The sequence below is a fragment of the Pygocentrus nattereri genome, chromosome 6, assembly GCF_015220715.1.
Source record: "Pygocentrus nattereri isolate fPygNat1 chromosome 6, fPygNat1.pri, whole genome shotgun sequence".
Classification (NCBI taxonomy): Eukaryota; Metazoa; Chordata; class Actinopteri; order Characiformes; family Serrasalmidae; genus Pygocentrus; species Pygocentrus nattereri.
Genome location: NC_051216.1, coordinates 47,200,637 through 47,219,658, shown reverse-complemented (window position 1 = coordinate 47,219,658; position 19,022 = coordinate 47,200,637). Strand labels below are relative to the sequence as shown.

Below are 19,022 nucleotides of genomic sequence, written 5' to 3'. Positions count from 1 at the left end.
GCCATCTGGTCAGTGCACCCGTGGGCACCATAATGCACAATACACGCAGCATATTTGGAAACTTTGTGAAGAGCTTCGGCTCCATTTCAAGGGACACCAGGTCAGACGATAACGAACAAACGTCCGAGACTCATTTAACGTCTCGCAAATGGATGTTTAATGATCTTTTAACGATTGGCGCTGACCTTTGGTGAAAGTTTCCGTGCTGGTTTAGAAAGAGACAATAACAGCGGTAATAGCAACGTGTCAGCGTGGTGAGGGACCGTGGTCCAGTTGCGAGAGCGGAGGAAAAAGGATGAGTCAGGGGTAAGCAGTCAAATTACAGGCCTGTGCTTTGTCGAATTATGAGCACACAAAGCTGTTGAAGTTGGACACTTGACTTATTTTGGGTGATCTACACCCACAAAGAGCAGCGATTTATATAACGCCCTACACAACCATGTAATTAAACATCATGAGGAAGAAATCAGTTGATGTTTTACAGAAGGACAGTGAGGTACAGTAGCAGCCAAAAGTTTAGAAACATCTGTTTACTGGAGAGTTTTTCCTCCTCACAACAAAACCCTGTATCCTTAGATATGAACTGAGGTTAATGGGGAAAAATTCTAGTCTTATTAAGTCATTTTGGACAACTTTGACAAGGCAGCAATGTATGGACCCTCAGGACCCCCAAGGACCCCCACAGAGCAGGTACTATTTGGGTGGTGGGTCATTCTCAGCACTGCAGTAACACTGACGTGGTGGTGGTGGTGTGTTAGCGTGTGTTGTGCTGGTGCGAGTGGATCAGACACAGCAGTGCTGCTGGAGTTTTTAAACACTGTGTCCACTCACTGTCCACTCTATTAGACACTCCTACCTTGTCGGTCCACCTTGTAGATGTGAAGTCAGAGACGACAGCTCATCTGCTGCTGCACAGTTTGTGTTGGTCATCCTCTAGTCCTTCATCTGTGGTCACAGGACGCTGTCCACAGGACGCTGCCCACAGGACGCTGCCCACAGAACGCTGCCCACAGGACGCTGCCCACAGGACGCTGCCCACAGAATGCTGCCCACAGGACGCTGCCCACAGAACGCTGCCCACAGGACGCTGCCCACAGGACGCTGTTGGCTTGATATTTTTGCTTCTCAGTCCAGCAGCGACACTGAGGTGTTTAAAACTGCTGATCCGCTCAGACCAGTGCAACGCACATTGCTTGTAACATTTAGTTAGATGAATCGTTTTGAATGGAAATTGCAATAGATCCATCTTCTGTCATGTCACATCACAACTGGTAGTCTGACTCTTGGCCTGGCAGTTAATTTATAGGAAATTACTGCATTTAAATCACAATGTGGGTCAGAAAAGTCACAATTAGATGTTTTCCTCAAATCGTTCGGCCCAACATTTAGCCAACATTACATTCCCTGATATCTGGGAAAGCAAGAGCTTCTAATGAAGTTGTAATTCTGTGTAATTGACTCACATGATTAGTTCTGAATGTGCTCCACAGTGAAAGCCCCTGAATTACTGCTCTAATTTTGCTTCATTTCTTGAAATAAGAAAACTGATCTGCCAGTGGAGGAGATCAAATGTGGTTAAAGTGTCTAGAAACGAGCGGAATAATCTTGTAATATTCATACAGCAGCATCATAATGAGAAACATTAGGTATATTGACTAGATTTAAGATGCCAAGACAGGAACGGGAAGCGCGCGGAGGGCTGGATAAACAAAGCCAAACGATGCGACAGCATCAGAAATGAGGTTTTATACTCCAGAGATTCGGCAGATATGAAGAATGTGACGTTTCAGTAATTTATTGTTTTTCTGAACGTGCCCATGACTTTTGACTGAAAGACGCTTCTAGACGCAGTCTCATCGTTGAGGGTGACCGCATGTGTTTGGTCCCTTAAAATGGGTCGTTCTACAGAAACGTCCACTTCTCTGTCTCTCCATAGGTGTCCCTGGTGTGACCGATCGTCATCGGTGTTACTCAATATGAAGGAAACACCAGAGAGGTTTTTAATGTTCAAAGCATTTTACAGAACACCAAACCACACGCTGTCCATCAGGGAACGTCCACTAAAATATGGAATTTAATCCATTTGAATTCTATGTTTTCACAGTGACCTCAGAATAAAGTCGGTCACACCAGTGACGTCAGCTAGAAGCTTCATATGAGATCATGAGCTGAATGAGAAGATCTCTGAGAACTGAGAGACACAGTGGACTCACCATGAGCTTTTCTCCATAGATCCTCAGAAAACAGGTCAGTGGAGGTCGAGCGACGTCATCGGCGTGACTTTTATTTCAAATTATGAGACCAAAGCAATTCCGAAGCCGCAAGAAAGGAATTCCAGTGAGAAGCGCTGCACAGAGTTATCAAAGCTAAATCAACAAAGCGAAACACCTCGGAGAAGCTTGGCAATCAGTGAGCAGCTTGGCTGAGCAAAACAGCCCCAGTTTAGGGTCAAGAAATTACCAAAGCGCTGAAGAAAACCTCTCAAGCAATTGTCTTCGAAATCTCCAATAACCTCGGCAGTGCAGGAACAATCCGCTGTTCGGAGAATTACAGGCAAACCGCAAGACGGAAAGCTCTCATTAGCATCAAAAACGGGACAGACTGAGCTGTGAACGGAGGAACCTGCAGTGTTTCTCACTCTTTTCTTGGAAAAACTTTCACTTCCTTCTGCTGTCAGAAACATTAGCTTTTAAATGGACTATTCGGAAAGAGGTTTGGCAGAATTCACAAGTTTACACCCATCAGGCGTAACATCCTGACCACCTCCTCGTTTCTGCGCTCACTGTCCACTTTATCAGCTCCACTGACCGTATAGCTGCACTCTGTAGTTCTACAGTTACAGACTGTAGTCCATCTGTTTCTCTGATACTCTGTTACCCTGTTCTTCAGTGGTCAGGACCCCCATGGACCCTCACAGAGCAGGTACTATTTGCACTGCAGTAACACTGTGTTAGTGTGTGTTGCGCTGGTGCGAGTGGATCAGACACAGCAGTGCTGCTGGAGTTTTTAAACACCTCAGTGTTGCTGCTGGACTGAGAACAGTCCACCAACTAAAAATATCCAGCCAACAGCGTCCTGTGGGCAGCGTCCTGTGGGCAGCGTCCTGTGGGCAGCATCCTGTGGGCAGCGTCATGTGGCCACTGATGAAGGACCAGAGGATGACCAACACAAACTGTTGGTCTAATAGAGTGGACAGTGAGTGGACACAGTGTTTGAAAACATATTCCAGACGTCTGTAGGAAGACATTTTCAGGCTGCAGTTGTTTTTTAATGTCATCCTTTTCTGCTCTGCAAAAAAAAAAAACAGAGAGTATCATTTTCCGCTCATCCTTTGTCTCTGCACTTCCGTGTCTTCCTGCCAGGTGAACGAGCACGTTTCATTAGCGGCCAGGGCGGGAGAGGCAACGTGAACGGGATGGTGCAGACAATGGGCTCCTTCAGGGTTGGATATTATGCCATTATTCCCGGTGAAATACAGGGATGTTGTCATGATCCCATTAGCGTTTTTCCCATTTAGCATGCATTTATATTTACCGCAGACAAAGGAGGCGCAATTAGTTCCCCTGGAGGGGCGGCAGGATTTATCTGCGTCCGTGCAGACGGGATTCTCTCGTGGTTTGTTTTTTTTAATTCATGGGAATGCAGCGCACGTCCAGGAGCGACACCGCACAATGAATCACGCTCTAAACATAGCCTACGCTGTAGTGGCACAGCGAAGACCATGGGATGTTTATGGATGTCGGTTCAGCATCGGGCCAGCTCTCTCAGATGACTCCTCACATTTTTAAAATGCGGTCTGTGGGCTGAGGGCTAGTTTGTGTGAAGGTGGCCTTGCAGAAAGCAGCGCAGCGTCTTCCGCTGTGTTTACGAGCGCCGGGCTTAGTCATGCTGTACCCTGTGAGTCACACAGGGTCGAGTCACTCTGGATGCTGGCGTGGTTGGGGGATGTGACATTGGTGGGGTGGTATGTTATTTACATTAGCATTACGCCACATAAGGCATAGCAGGAACCTACCTTACACATCAAATGGCCAAAAGTAAGTGGACACCTGACCATGAGCTCGTTGGACGTCCCATTACAAAACCATGGGCGCTTATTTGGATTTGGCTCTCCTTTGTGGGTCTGACAGCCTCCACTCTTCTGAGAAGACCACCTATAAGATTTTGGAGTGTGTCTGGGAATTTGTGCTTTTTCAGTCAAAAGAGCATTTATGAGGTCAGGCACTGAATTCCATCCACACCAAACTTTTCAAACTATGTCCTTAGATAGACAGACAGACAGACAGACAGGGGCTCAATCATGCTGGAATAGGAAGGGCTCTTTCCCAAAATGTTGCCACAAAATTGGAAACATAGAATTGGAGGGGCTCTAAGAGGCTCAAACCCTGGAAGGTAGCTTTCTCCTGCTCAACTTGTGCTGATGTTGCTTTCAGAGACCCCACAGGCTTCAGTACCTTGCTCTGTAAGTTGGTGTGGTCTGATGCTTCCATTTCACAGTACCACTTACAGTTGACTGGGGCAGATCTAGCAGAAAAGGTGGGATCTTATGACATCTTTAAAGTCACTGAGCTCATCAGAATGAGCCATTATACTGCCAGTGTTTGTCTATTGAGACTGCAAGGCTGTGTGCTTGATTTTGTACAGCTGTTAGCAACGGGCATGGCCAAAACGTCTGAACTTAGTATTTAGGAGGTATGTCCACATACTTTTGGCCACATAGTGTAGGAAACAAGCTTTCAGACACTTTTGTTGTTGTTATGTAACAAACCTCTAGAGCAGATATTCACAAAGAAGTGTGTTCATTAGTGTAACAAGATGAAAAAAGGTGTTTAAATGTTGAAGTATTCAGAACAACTGAGTGACATTAGTACTTTGCTGCAAAGCCATTACTGGCAGCTTTAAGACATTTACAGTAAGAAGTCGTTCAGTTTTTGTAACATTGTGGTTCAGTGTTGACCCATTTCTCTTGGCGAGGCTACGAGAGGCGTTCTGATGAACTCACAATTTCAAAATCCTCTATAAATATTCAGCGGGATTCAAGTCAGGAGACTTAGCCATGTCTTTTAGCGGAATGTTTGTGGTCAAATTCTCCTCTTATGTCTCCTGATCCATCACTCCTTTAATGCTTCCTGTGTGTAAAGCCCCATATCATGGTCCCAACTTGGTCAACCCTTCTTTCTCTAAACACGACGAGCTGAAAAAAATGTTAAAAACTGCCCAAACCGTAATCAAAAACAGTCCAGGGTCTGTCAACCATATCGCTGCACTCTGTAGTTCTACAGTTACAGACTGTAGTCCATCTGTTTCTCTGATACTCTGTTACCCTGTTCTTCAGTGGTCAGGACCCCCATGGACCCTCACAGAGCAGGTACTGTTTGGGTGGAGGGTCATTCTCAGCACTGCAGTAACACTGACGTGGTGGTGGTGTGTTAGTGTGTGTTGTGCTGGTCTGAGTGGATCAGACACAGCAGTGCTGCTGGAGTGTTTAAACACCTCAGAGTCGCTGCTGGACTGAGAACCAAAAATATCCAGCCAACAGCGTCCTGTGGGCAGCGTCCTGTGACCACTGATGAAGGACTAGAGGATGACCAACACAAACTGTGCAGCAGCAGATGAGCTGTCGTCTCTGACTTTACATCTACAAGGTGGACCGACAAGGTAGGAGTGTCTAATAAAGTGGACAGTGATGGATACAGTGCTCAAAAAACAGCGATGGGTGCATCTCAAAATAAAAATGAAATCTTTAGAAAGGCTGTCTGGATACTTCTAAACAGATTATGTACCAGAGATAGCACTGGTCTCTGCATGAAAATGGTCTGGGTCACAGCCTGGTTAAACTCCATTACTGTAACGAAAAGTGGCCCAGCCCATGGCCTAGTTAAACTCTGTTACTGTAATGAAAAGTGGCCCAGCTCACGGCCTAGTTAAACTCTGTTACTGTAATGAAAAGTGGCCCAGCTCACGGCCTAGTTAAACTCTGTTACTGTAATGAAAAGTGGCCAAGCTCACGGCCTAGTTAAACTCTGTTACTGTAATGAAAAGTGGCCAAGCTCATGGCCTAGTTAAACTCTGTTACTGTAATGAAAAGTGGCCCAGCTCATGGCCAAGTTAAACTCTGTTACTGTAATGAAAAGTGGCCCAGCTCATGGCCTAGTTAAACTCTGTTACTGTAATGAAAAGTGGCCCAGCTCATGGCCAAGTTAAACTCTGTTACTGTAATGAAAAGTGGCCCAGCTCATTGCCAAGTTAAACTCTGTTACTGTAATGAAAAGTGGCCCAGCTCATGGCCTAGTTAAACTCTGTTACTGTAATGAAAAGTGGCCCAGCTCATGGCCAAGTTAAACTCTGTTACTGTAATGAAAAGTGGCCCAGCTCATGGCCTAGTTAAACTCTGTTACTGTAATGAAAAGTGGCCCAGCTCATTGCCAAGTTAAACTCTGTTACTGTAATGAAAAGTGGCCCAGCTCATGGCCAAGTTAAACTCTGTTACTGTAATTTTAAGTGGCCCAGCTCATGGCCTAGTTAAACGCCGTTACTGTAATGAAAAGTGGCCAAGCTCATGGCCTAGTTAAACGCCGTTACTGTAATGAAAAGTGGCCCAGCTCATGGCCTAGTTAAACGCCGTTACTGTAATGAAAAGTGGCCATGCTCATGGCCTAGTTAAACGCCGTTACTGTAATGAAAAGTGGCCCAGCTCATGGCCTAGTTAAACTCTGTTACTGTAATGAAAAGTGGCCATGCTCATGGTCTAGTTAAACGCCGTTACTGTAATGAAAAGTGGCCAAGCTCATGGCCTAGTTAAAGGCCGTTACTGTAATGAAAAGTGGCCCAACTCATTGCCTAGTTAAACGCCGTTACTGTAATGAAAAGTGGCCATGCTCATGGCCTAGTTAAACGCCGTTACTGTAATGAAAAGTGGCCATGCTCATGGCCTAGTTAAACGCCGTTACTGTAATGAAAAGTGGCCATGCTCATGGTCTAGTTAAACGCCGTTACTGTAATGAAAAGTGGCCCAGCTCATGGCCTAGTTAAACGCCGTTACTGTAATGAAAAGTGGCCAAGCTCATGGCCTAGTTAAACGCCGTTACTGTAATGAAAAGTGGCCCAACTCATTGCCTAGTTAAACGCCGTTACTGTAATGAAAAGTGGCCATGCTCATGGCCTAGTTAAACGCCGTTACTGTAATGAAAAGTGGCCATGCTCATGGCCTAGTTAAACGCCGTTACTGTAATGAAAAGTGGCCCGACTCATGGCCTAGTTAAATGCCGTTACTGTAATGAAAAGTGGCCCAGCTCACGGCCTAATTAGACTTCATTACTGTAATGAAAAGTGGCTCAGCTCACGGCCTAGTTACTGTAATAAAATGTGGCCCAGTTCACGGCCTAGTGAAAAGTGGCCCGGGTAACGACATAGTTAAACTCTACTACTGTTATGAAAAGTGGCCCGGCCCGACTTGTTACCGTTAAAACTGCGGTGAAAAATGATTGGTTTGCTTTCAAGTCAGCTTCCACTACCACACTGACATGTTACTCAGCTCGTGCCATAGTCAAACTCTGCTACCATGATCAAAGTGTCCCGGGATGGAGACTAGATCAATTCCACTACCACAGTGGACAGTAATCACCCAGCCTGCTGGCTGGTTGAACTGTGTAAAGTGGCTTGTGGCCCAGTCAGACTCCAAAGTCTGAAGAACAGCATTGTTTCCAGACCATTTAAAAAACTTGAGCAACAGGCCTGAAGTTCATTCTGGCATGCCTGGATCTGAGAAGGTTTAGAAGTCTTTGCAGTCCCACAGATGTTGGATTTGACCTTTTTTTCGAACTGTAGTGCCCAGCACGGCTGAGACAGTGGAGCTGTAATCACATGCTCACGCTTTACTTTTCTGATCAGACCGCTTTTTAGGGGCAGATTAGCATATAGATGAATGTAGGTCCCCTGTGGGGGTTTTAGAGGTTATCAGATGACAATAAAGCTGTATGGAAAACAAGCCCAGGCCCCTACAATAAAAAAAAAACACAGAAAAATTCAGAACTGCTTTTCTTCTTTCCTCCAGGGTGTACATTTTAAATACACTTCCTTACAGGATTGTTTATGGCCACATTTTTAACACCCATGTATTTATTCCTGCGCCTGCCTGGTATGGTCAGTATTTCTGGATTCCTCCTCTAATCACTGTGACAGTATCTTAAGCCTCATAGCAAGTGGTGTATGATATATCAGTGGCTAATTGAAACAACATTGTAATGCATTAACAATGTTTTTACCAATAAATGGAAAAAATTAATGATCGTTATTCGCCCAATATTAAAACTACAGCTGATAATTTTACAAACTTGTTCTAAAATGCTTCATTTAGGATTCATTGTGTTATTATTACTGGTATTGGCCACAGTGAGGTGTTGTTATCAGCCTTGAAGTTCCATATCAGTGCATTCCTGCCCAAAAGTTTCTTGAGTGATTTTTTTAAATGCCCGTGTTTCAGACATGGACGATAACGACGGACTGAAGCCGGTGATGGTGTACATTCACGGCGGCTCTTATGTGGAAGGCACAGGAAACATGATTGACGGCAGCGTCCTCGCCAGCTACGGCAACGTCATCGTGGTCACCCTCAACTACCGTCTGGGGGTTTTAGGTGAGTTCTTTGATGCTCCATTCTATTACAGCGTTTAGGGCATGTACATGAGATTTAATGTAATTAAATATATATATATAAATATCTCGCTGTTGTCATAACAAAAACCTCGTACCTCCAAAATGGGAACTTTACAGGAGAAGGAAAAAACCTACTTTACGTTTAATGTAAGTCAATGGAACCAGACGTATTTCCAAGTTATTTTGGGCTGTTTCTGTTGGTTTGTTCTTCATGAAATTTACATACAATGTAAAGAACAACAGGAATTTTCTAATTATGACAGAAAATGAAAACGTCAAAAATGGAGATTATTATATAAAAGTTCTATTTCATTTTCTGAAGATATTTCTGTAGTTATTAGCTATAATATAATCCACTTAAGGAAAAAGAAAGTCAAAGGAAAATAAGTACAAAAAACAGGAGTTTCCAAAACTGGAGATACATAGAAAATGTGTCTCCTAACAACCACCTGGAAGAGCTGGTTGACCCCAAAACTGCCCCCATCAGATAAACAGCACTGAAAGCTTTGATCTCTGAGAGAGAGGAGAAGATCAAGCTGCTTCAGATCTGAGAACATCCACAGGTGTTTCTGTCCATCCTTCCACTGTGAGAAGACCACTCAGCGCTGTGGGTCTGATAGGACGTGTAGCTGATCAAGAAGAACCTCACTGAGAAAAGGAGACGGACACATCAAACAGAGAAGCTGGACGATGGACTGACCGCCCCAAAGTCCAGACCTCAGCACCACTGAATGGGTTTGATTAGTTCAGAAAATCATCAACCAGCTTCTCAGACTGAGCTTTCGAGGCGTTGAGAATGGACCACCACCCAAATCATATCTGGACAGCAGTGGTCAGGGGTGGCGGACTAGGCTGAGCAACATGGACTACAGTCTGTAAATGTACATCTGCATAGTGAAGCCATGAGGTGGAGCTCATAAAGTGAATGTTTACACAGAAAACTTTGCAGTTTGACTGTCAGTAATTGAATTTATACAATAATGCGCTTCACTGACCACAACAGGGAAACGATTTTGTTTGTTCTTTTAGCAGATTCTTAATCTTTCTGAAAAAACAAAAACGCCACAGTGATGTTCTTTTCCTGACCCTGCTGGGAACGATTGCAAAAATATTGCAAAAAATATGAAAGTGCATAATTTCCTCCGGGCGAATCCACCACTGCGCTTTTGAAAAAGTTCAGAAAAGAGAGCGGAGAAAAAAGATTTCAAAGCAAATTAAAAAGTAAATGATGTTCATAAATGGAATTAATAGTTCAGTCGTGTACCACCTACAGCTTTGTCTTTGGAAAAGTGTGATCTGAGGGGAGGACGGCTGGGTAAACTGGCAGCAAGAGCGTCTCGGCATGGTGGCATTTGTTGCAGCTCCGCGTGGAACGACAGCGCTAATTTGCTTATTTGATTTCACAGCGTGATGGAGCTTCTTTCCTGGGATATTTTGATGTCCTCATATGAAACAGTAGATGAATAGAAAGGAGGCAGAGAGGAAACTTTACCACCTATTTCTTACAGTTCATCAGGCATTAGAAAGGGGTAAAATGACAGCGCTGGAAACTCGGCATCTTACAACAAACTCGGCATCCTACAACAACATCCTACAACAAACTCGGCATCCTACAACAACATCCTACAACAAGCTCGGCATCCTACAACAAGCTCGGCATCCTACAACAAACTCGGCATCCTACAACAACATCCTACAACAAGCTCGGCATCCTACAACAAGCTCGTCATCCTACAACAAGCTCGTCATCCTACAACAAACTCGGCATCCTACAACAAACTTCCTTACTGTAACGAGGAAGCAGACGCATATGTGGAGATAAGCGAGATTTATTATGGGCAAATCCAGGGTCATAGTCGAAACGGTCCAGGATCATAGAGCCAACACAGATTGATCGGGGGCAGACATGACAGACACCAGAACCCAACAGAACAAGCAGAACAGTACAAATAGAACAAACAGTACATAGACCAGTACAAACACCACCAGTACAAACACCACCAGTACAACCACCACACAGCAGATAACAATTCAAACAAAGCCCAGCCAACACAAGGGGCAAGCACAGGGCTTAAATACAACAGGGCTGATGAGGGACAGGTGGAAACAATCAGGGGTGGAGTCATGAAATGAGAGGGCTGGACCAAAACACAAACACATGGACAGGACTGGGAGGGGCCAATCGTGACACAAATAAGAGCAAAACTTTCACATTCAGTTCAATTACAACACGATGGAGTATTCTGTATGGGTACCGGTCCAATTAATGATAATTAGTGTTTTACATATTATATATATATTAAACATTTAATAATGATTATCTCCTCATTGAGGAAAAGTTTAGTAGTAAATATCTACGTAATTATTTAAAACAATGTAGACAGTTTATTCATACTTATTATGAAATCAGGTATCTTGATCATCAACTTCATATAACTAACAAATAATTCATACATATCTGTGTGGGATTACGTAAATAGTTAATAGTTCAGATGAAAACATGTATTAACTATGTGATAATATTATTATTATTATTATACATTTTTTAAAACCAGTTGTTTAACCATCAATGGGGGGCTGTTACCGTGGTAACTTGGCTAACCGTCACCGGGCCCAGGTTTTCCTTCACGCCGGCCAGGAGAATGTCGTTACCATTTATCTATCACGTCTTTGCGATTTAGCCGTCATAGATAATCCCGAACCTTTAAATCAGGAGCGGAGGGGTGCCAGCTGAGCCTTGTGGCCGCATGGGTCAATGCCTCATTAAAGAACTGCGAGAAAACCCACGAGCGTGCCGATGACCCTGGAATAAATTGTCCAGGCGAAAAAGTCCTACATCACAAAAGGGGTTTCAATTAACCTTTATCAAAAGGCCGGCCAGGGAGGGTGATTTATGCGTGGCGGGTGAAGGTTACCCAGGCCTCATTCGATTGAGGCTTGGCACCGACACTGTGCTGGAATTAGCGACGCCGTCAGCCAAGACGCATCCCCTCACATCAAGATTCGGACAGCGTCCCGGCCCAGTCCATAAGTAGCATCATTCAGGGTCAGAGAACAAGATGAAAAAGGTCTTTATGTAACTTTAGAGCCAGAACTTACTTGGCTGATCATTTACAAAAAAAGTTTGTCCAAATCAGCGAAGTAGTTCTCGTTTATACACTTACGCTTATTGAAGGGTTCTTTATAAAGAAGGTGGTTCTATACAGAACCACCTTGATAGCAGAAGGATAGTGGACCACTGTTTGCATGCTGATGGCAAAGCTGGTGGTCCACTGGCATTTTGCTCAGCGTTTTCCGGGCGGCCCACCGGCGCCCCTCAGACAAAATTCCACTTTCTACTCACAGTCCAGTTTACTTTACCGGCTTCCTTCAGTTCTACATTATAAATTAGTGTAGTAAATCATTTCACATCAGGCCAATGTCGTTATTCTTTTCTCTTAGCCGGTTGTAATATTTGTCCTAATTAATTTATCTAAAATTAATAAAAACTATTCAATTAAAAACAGATGAATTAGATTAAAAACTAATTAAAGCTTGTATGCAGGACAGTAATCTGGGTGGTCCGAGGGGGACCAGCAGTGGCGGAGTGCCGACCTTATCAAGCCAGCGGATCGATCCATGCTCGCTATCTGAGGAACGCTCAGAGAACCCTTTGCATGATTAAAGGTTCTTTGCATGGTGAAAGGGATCTTCAGATTGATGGAGAATGCAGATGGTTCTTCTCTTGGCACAAGCTTGACATTGTAACAATTGAAGAAACCGTTATGGTGCTACCTAGAACCCTTTTCAGAAAGGCTCTAAAAAAGTCCCTGTTCATTTTGAAGCACCATGACTAATTACGCTTTTCTGAGGAACCACTTAGACAGTTAGCTGCACAGCTGCTGCGTTCCTTTACTATTTGAACATTTTGTCCAGAAATAGCAGGAAAGATCTTTACGTGTGGTTGGTTAGTGTCGTGGCTAAAACCTCTGCCTTCTACGCTGGAGACTGGGGTTCAGTCCCCCACCAAGGCAACTGCCCTACGCTATACCAATAAGAGTCCTTGGGCTAGACTCCCAACACCACCTTGGCCTCCCTGTGTAAACTGATCACAAACTCTAAGTCACTCCGGATAAGACTGTCAGCCGAATGCCTTAAATGTGAAGGGAAGCCCTCAGCTTTGGACCTTCGTTCTGAAGGTGAATAAGACCTCAAAGTAATATTAACCTACTTAGGTATTTTTTCAAAGAATTAATTATTTAATTGTATATAATTGTATGTATTAATAGTTGTACTTATGTCATCACTATAGTAGCTGGATTGTTATTTAAGGGGGAAATTCAGATTTTCTAAATTTCTGCATCGTTCAATAATTACAATGTAAACAGAGTGGTTCAGGGCGGTTCTAGAGTCAGAACCGTTCACAGTGGTGGTGATGGGAACCAGACGTCCCTCTAAAAGCTCCTACAGAAAGTTCCTACATGAACTGGTTCTGAATCCACTGCCTGATGACTGAGACGCTGTTTTATGATCGTTTTAGAAGTGTTTGGCCAAAAATGAATATTTTGTAGTCCGTGACGGTGGAGAGGCATTATACGGCAAAATAATCCTCAAAAACATGTATATTTGATATATATTTTTTCTGCTTTGTTACTATTTGATCACGCGTGGAGGTTCTCTGGTGGTTTGGATAGTTAATAAAATGGCCATATTTGTGTCGTAGTCATCGCTGTAAAGAAATGTACAGTGAGTATTTTCACATCACACCACTCTGAACGCCTTTGTGTACAGTTCAGCAGTCGGATTACGCACGGCTTTAAAATCAATGAACCTCCTCTCTGAGGAGGAGTTTTCAGTGCTCTTCCCACCCCTGTAAACCGATGCGCTTAAGATGGACCGTAATCTTATTTGATATCATTTATCCACACATCCAGTTTCTTCAGCAGTTTGCTGTCACCATCTTAATGGAGAAATTTAGCACAGCTATGGAAACACACACCATCTGGTGAGACAGAATCGTCAGGTGTAATTGATCATACAGTCGTGTCCTTAAAAGACAGATTAATCAAACGTGGCGCAAAGCACCACTGCAGCAGTGTAAATTACTGCACCTCCTCGCATTAGCAGCGCATTTATTAACGCAACGACGTCCTAAGAAGACCGAAGACAGCACAGCAATTTGGCTGCAGTGGTATTTGTTTGCGTCACGGCCCGTCTGGTGTGTGTATGTGTGTATATATCTATATAACTATATATATATACATAAATATATCCATAACATCCTGACCACCTCCTCGTTTCTACGCTCACTGTCCACTTTATCAGCTCCACTGACTGTATAGCTGCACTCTGTAGTTCTACAGTTACAGACTGTAGTCCATCTGTTTCTCTGATACTCTGTTACCCTGTTCTTCAGTGGTCAGGACCCCCATGGACCCTCACAGAACAGGTACTATTTAGGTGGTGGGTCATTCTCAGCACTGCAGTGACACTAACGTGGTGGTGGTGTGTTAGTGTGTGTTGCGCTGGTCTGAGTGGATCAGATGAGCTCTCTGAATTTGAGCATGGTTCTGTAATAGGATGCTGTTGCAACATGTCAGTTTGTGAAATTTCCATCCTCCTAGATATTCCATGATCAGCTGGTGGCGGTATTATTGAAAAGTAGAAGCATTTAGGAACCTCAGGAGGTGCAACTCAACCAACAACTCAACTAAGCACAATATCAGGCGTCAGATGGAGTGGAGTAAAGCGCCACCACTGGAGCAGTGGAGGGGGGTGATGAAAAGGGTCTGTTCTTCAGGAGTTGGCCTAGAAACCTTGAGTTCCAGTGAAGGGAATCTTAATGCTTCAGCACCAAGACATTTTGGACAATTGTACACTTCCAACTTTGTGGGAACAGTTTGGGGAAGAACCTTTCTTGTTCCAGCATGACTGAGCCCCAGTGACCAAAACAGCTCCATAAAGGCCTGACTGGGTGAGTTTGGTGTGGAAGAGCTTGACTGGCCCTCACAGAGTCCTGGCCTCAACCCCATCCAACACCTTTGGGATGAACTAGAATGGAGACTGTGGGCCAGGCCTCCTCGTCCAACATCAGTGTCTGACTTCACAAATGCTCTTCTGGATGAATGGACAGAAATTCCCACAGACTCTCTCCAACGTCTTGTAGAAGCTTCCCAGAAGAGTGGAAGCTGTTAGAGCTGCAAAGAAGGACCAACTCCATATTAATGCCAATGGATTTAGAATGGGATTCATGAAAGCTCCAGATGGTGTGATGTGTGGGTGTCCCATTGTGTTTTTTATTCACAGATCCATCAGAAACAAAATACAGATATCATGCACATAAAATAGCGTAGTCTCCTACAGTTCATCTCTCCTATGGGGTGAGTTGTAACATTTACACTCGAGTCATTTTAGGCTCAAAACAAGGTTTAGTAGCTGAGATGTGTTGTGTGTAAAAAATATTGCTGAAATAATGAAAACTATTAAAATAAACCAAAATGTTAAGTAGTCTCTGCTACAACAATTGCTGAAAGGTTTTTACCATTACTGACAGTTTTTCAGAGCAACCTTCACTCTCAGGTTATGGTCACTCGATTTAGGTCACTGCAGTGTGAGATACTGTATAAAGTTTGCAGGAAACTGGGCACTTTGGTCACCGTTATTCCCCTTTGCGGGAATTTAATGGCAGCCAATTAGCTCAGATGAATAACAGTACATTTTGTTTTTTCAGGGTTCCTGAGCACGGGGGACCAAGCTGCCAAGGGGAACTATGGGCTGCTGGACCAGATCCAGGCTCTCCGATGGGTGAAAGAGAACATTCAGGCTTTCAACGGAGACCCTCGACGGGTGACGATATTTGGGTCTGGAGCTGGAGCGTCATGTGTCAGCCTACTGACCTTGTCACACTATTCGGAAGGTACACAGCTTTTCACACGGCTCTAGAATCAAACTGTAGTGGTTTAGGGAAAAAATCGAATTCCCTCCTTTACCGCAAATGTAGTCGATCAACCAAGACACGACTGCAGTGCTGCGATGTCTGGACAGGGCGTACTGTGCCTTCTTAGACACCCGGTGGTTTCATTTGAACTACTACCAGGCGTAACATCCTGACCACCTCCTCGTTTCTACGCTCACTGTCCACTTTATCAGCTCCACTTACTGTATAGCTGCACTCTGTAGTTCTACAGTTACAGACTGTAGTCCATCTGTTTCTCTGATACTCTGTTACCCTGTTCTTCAGTGGTCAGGACCCCCATGGACCCTCACAGAGCAGGTACTATTTGGGAGGTGGGTCATTCTCAGCACTGCAGTAACACTGACGTGGTGGTGGTGTGTTAGTGTGTGTTGTTCTGGAACGAGTGGATCAGACACAGCAGCAACTTTTCCCAAGGTTTCTTCCTCATGCAACTTTGCCAGTTCTGTCCTTGGCTTTCTGTAAAGCTGCTTTGTAACAGCATCCATTGTACTAAGTACATATAAATTGAATTCAAAATAAAAAATACAGTTTTTTTGCTAGGGATGTATGGAAGCACATATTTTTTAATAATTTTCAGCACTTGCCAAGATCGAGTCCGATACCATAATAAATTACCTACTTGGAATGAATTAGTTGTCAGTGTGAATGAGTCCTAGATTTTTAAAATATGCCAGATTTTAAATCTAGTATATTTTAAATCATGTACATTAGCTCGCTATACTATATTAGTTACCTTGGGTTGAGTAGCGCTGACGTGGAGAGAGGTTTTTGGGTTTCAATGCACGTCAGAAAAGCACTTCTGTACAGCTGTAAGTAAAGTATGTTTTATAGTTTTGATCCTCGGTGACAGCAGGAGTCGCACATTTGTGCGTCGGTTTTATCTCTTGCTTGGCTGGTTGAGCTGTAGCTGAACGTCCTCCAAAGACAAACACACACTGTGTGATTTTAGATGTCCTGTTCTATGATGACTCTCACTGTATGTTTGAATAGTGAAGAGGTCTCAACCCAAATGTCAAGAAGACATATTTTGTCCTTTCAACAAAGATCAAACCACCTTGGGAGCCACAATATTTTATGTCCATTTCACCATCTTGGCTGTTAATATGTCTCCATATGTGCTGATGTGCTAGTATAGGATAAAAAGTACGATACAAATGGAAACACAGACTGACTTTGCTCTGCTTTGAGCTTCAGCTCAGCTATAGTCGCTTTTCTCGCATCTCCAGCAGGAAACTTTTACTCAAAAGTAGAACAGCTTCTTGTCAAATGTCTTGGTTGATGTCGCTTCTGATTCGCCAGCTTCTTGTTTGAATTTTCACGTTTGAACTTCGATGGAGACTGAGACGGCAGAATGTATCTGCTGCACCGTTTAAGGTGGAATGGGAAAAATCGAACAAGAAGCCGGCGAATGAGAAGCTGCATTGTCGCAACTTTTTAGAGTTTGCCAGTTTCTCATTGCAGATTAAACATATCGGCAAACCATGCAAATCAGTCCATTCATCTCCAGATTATCGATGCCCGTCTTAAATCTCTCTCTTTGCCGTTTCGTAGCTACTAGCTGGGCGAGACTGTCGTCTGTGTTGCTATGGTGACCAGCCGTCTGCGCTGATCTTCAGGGTTAAGGGGTGAATCAGCAGTTCTACATTAACTCCAGCGTTTAAGACCATTTACTGTTAAACTGTGTTGAAGGATCAGCAGAGCTTTATTTTACTGTAGAGGAGGATTTTTTTATTGTCACCTACTGATCTGATTCAGCCGTGGAGCCACGACAGGGCAGTAACAGAGCCGCATGTGGCCCCAGAGCGATATGCTCCCTGTCCTAGAGGGTCTGCTTGATCTGGCCAACTGTTGTAAAGGTGTTTCCTTCACCAGGGAAAGAATTCTTCTGTCTTCTTCTTCTGTTGTTTTCTTTAGTCTTATGTGCCTTTTGGTGTTTCTGAGCTGAGCAGTGTGTTCTTTCTTGTAAAAAAAATGCAAAAACTTCTTTTTAAAAAAGTCAATTTGGCCACAGCCACTGTTTTTACTGCCTCTCTGTTGGGTTTGTTTTGCTTAATAATGGTTTGCCAGTGAAGATCTTTGGACTTCGTATTGAGAGTGAACAGCAACAAATTTCAAATGCAAATGCCACACGTGAAATCAACTTTTAGACCTTTCATGTGCTTTTTTGTAAGTGAAATAATAAGGTAATAACACACCTCTGGCCATGGAACAGCTGAGCAGCCAATTATCAAATTACTTATGAGCCCATAGAAACGGGGGGGGGGGGTGTATGTATAAAAATGGCTGTAATTCCTACAATCACTCGATTTGGATGAAAACGCTCTCAAATTGACGTCTGTATTGCTCGTATATGCTCATAACTCCATTATGCTGTGGCAAACAGCTAAAATAACAACTCTGCCAATGTCTAAATATTTATGAAGAAACAGGAGACAAAATTCAGACACCAGACATGTCTTGGCTGATCAACTCCATTTTTTTGCTGAATTGCCACATTTAGGTGTAAGTGTTGCTCAGTACCTGCTTTTTGTTAGCACTGTTTAACAATCTTGTCCATCTGTGCTCCAGACCTCTTCCAGAAAGCAATCATTCAGAGCGGCACAGCCCTGTCCAGCTGGGCAGTGAACTACCAGCCGGCCAAATACACCCGCATGCTGGCTGAGAAGGTGGGCTGCAACGAGGACGACTCTGTGGAGCTGGTTCAGTGCCTCCAGAACAAGAATTACAAGGAGCTCATCGAGCAGAGCATCACGCCTGCCAAGTACCACATCGCGTTCGGCCCCGTGATCGACGGAGACGTCATTCCGGACGACCCGCAGATCCTGATGGAGCAAGGCGAGTTCCTGAACTATGACATAATGCTGGGCGTGAACCAGGGAGAGGGCTATAAGTTTGTGGATGGTATCGTGGACAGCGAGGACGGGGTCACCGGAAATGACTTCGAGTTTGCTGTGTCGGATTTCGTTGATAACCTGTATGGCTACCCGGAAGGAAAGGACACCCTGAGGGAAACCATAAAGTTCATGTACACGGATTGGGCAGACAAGGAGAATCCGGAAACCCGTCGCAAAACGCTGGTCGCGCTTTTCACGGATCACCAGTGGGTGGCTCCGGCCGTGGCCACGGCGGATCTCCACGCTCAGTACGGCTCACCGACGTACTTCTATGCGTTCTACCACCACTGCCAGAGCGAAATGAAGCCAGCGTGGGCAGACTCCGCCCACGGAGATGAACTTCCCTATGTTTTCGGGATCCCGATGATTGGCCCGACTGATCTTTTCAGCTGTAATTTCTCCAAAAATGATGTCATGCTCAGTGCTGTGGTTATGACCTACTGGACTAACTTTGCCAAGACTGGGTGAGTCAGATTTACCATCTCACAGTCGAGTCATTATCACACAAACAGTTGCTG

General features: G+C 44.2%; 1 protein-coding gene across 1 annotated transcript in view; it reads left to right on the top strand.

Moving 5' to 3' along the window:
* The window catches only part of nlgn4xb (neuroligin 4 X-linked b), a 41,401-nt gene that overhangs the window by 17,755 nt on the left and 4,624 nt on the right, over positions 1 to 19,022 (top strand). Inside the window, exons 3-5 of the mRNA XM_037539459.1 lie at positions 8,483 to 8,635; positions 15,365 to 15,550; positions 18,179 to 18,968. Coding sequence (XP_037395356.1) covers positions 8,483 to 8,635; positions 15,365 to 15,550; positions 18,179 to 18,968 — 1,129 coding nt within the window. The remainder of the gene's footprint in view (positions 1 to 8,482; positions 8,636 to 15,364; positions 15,551 to 18,178; positions 18,969 to 19,022) is intronic.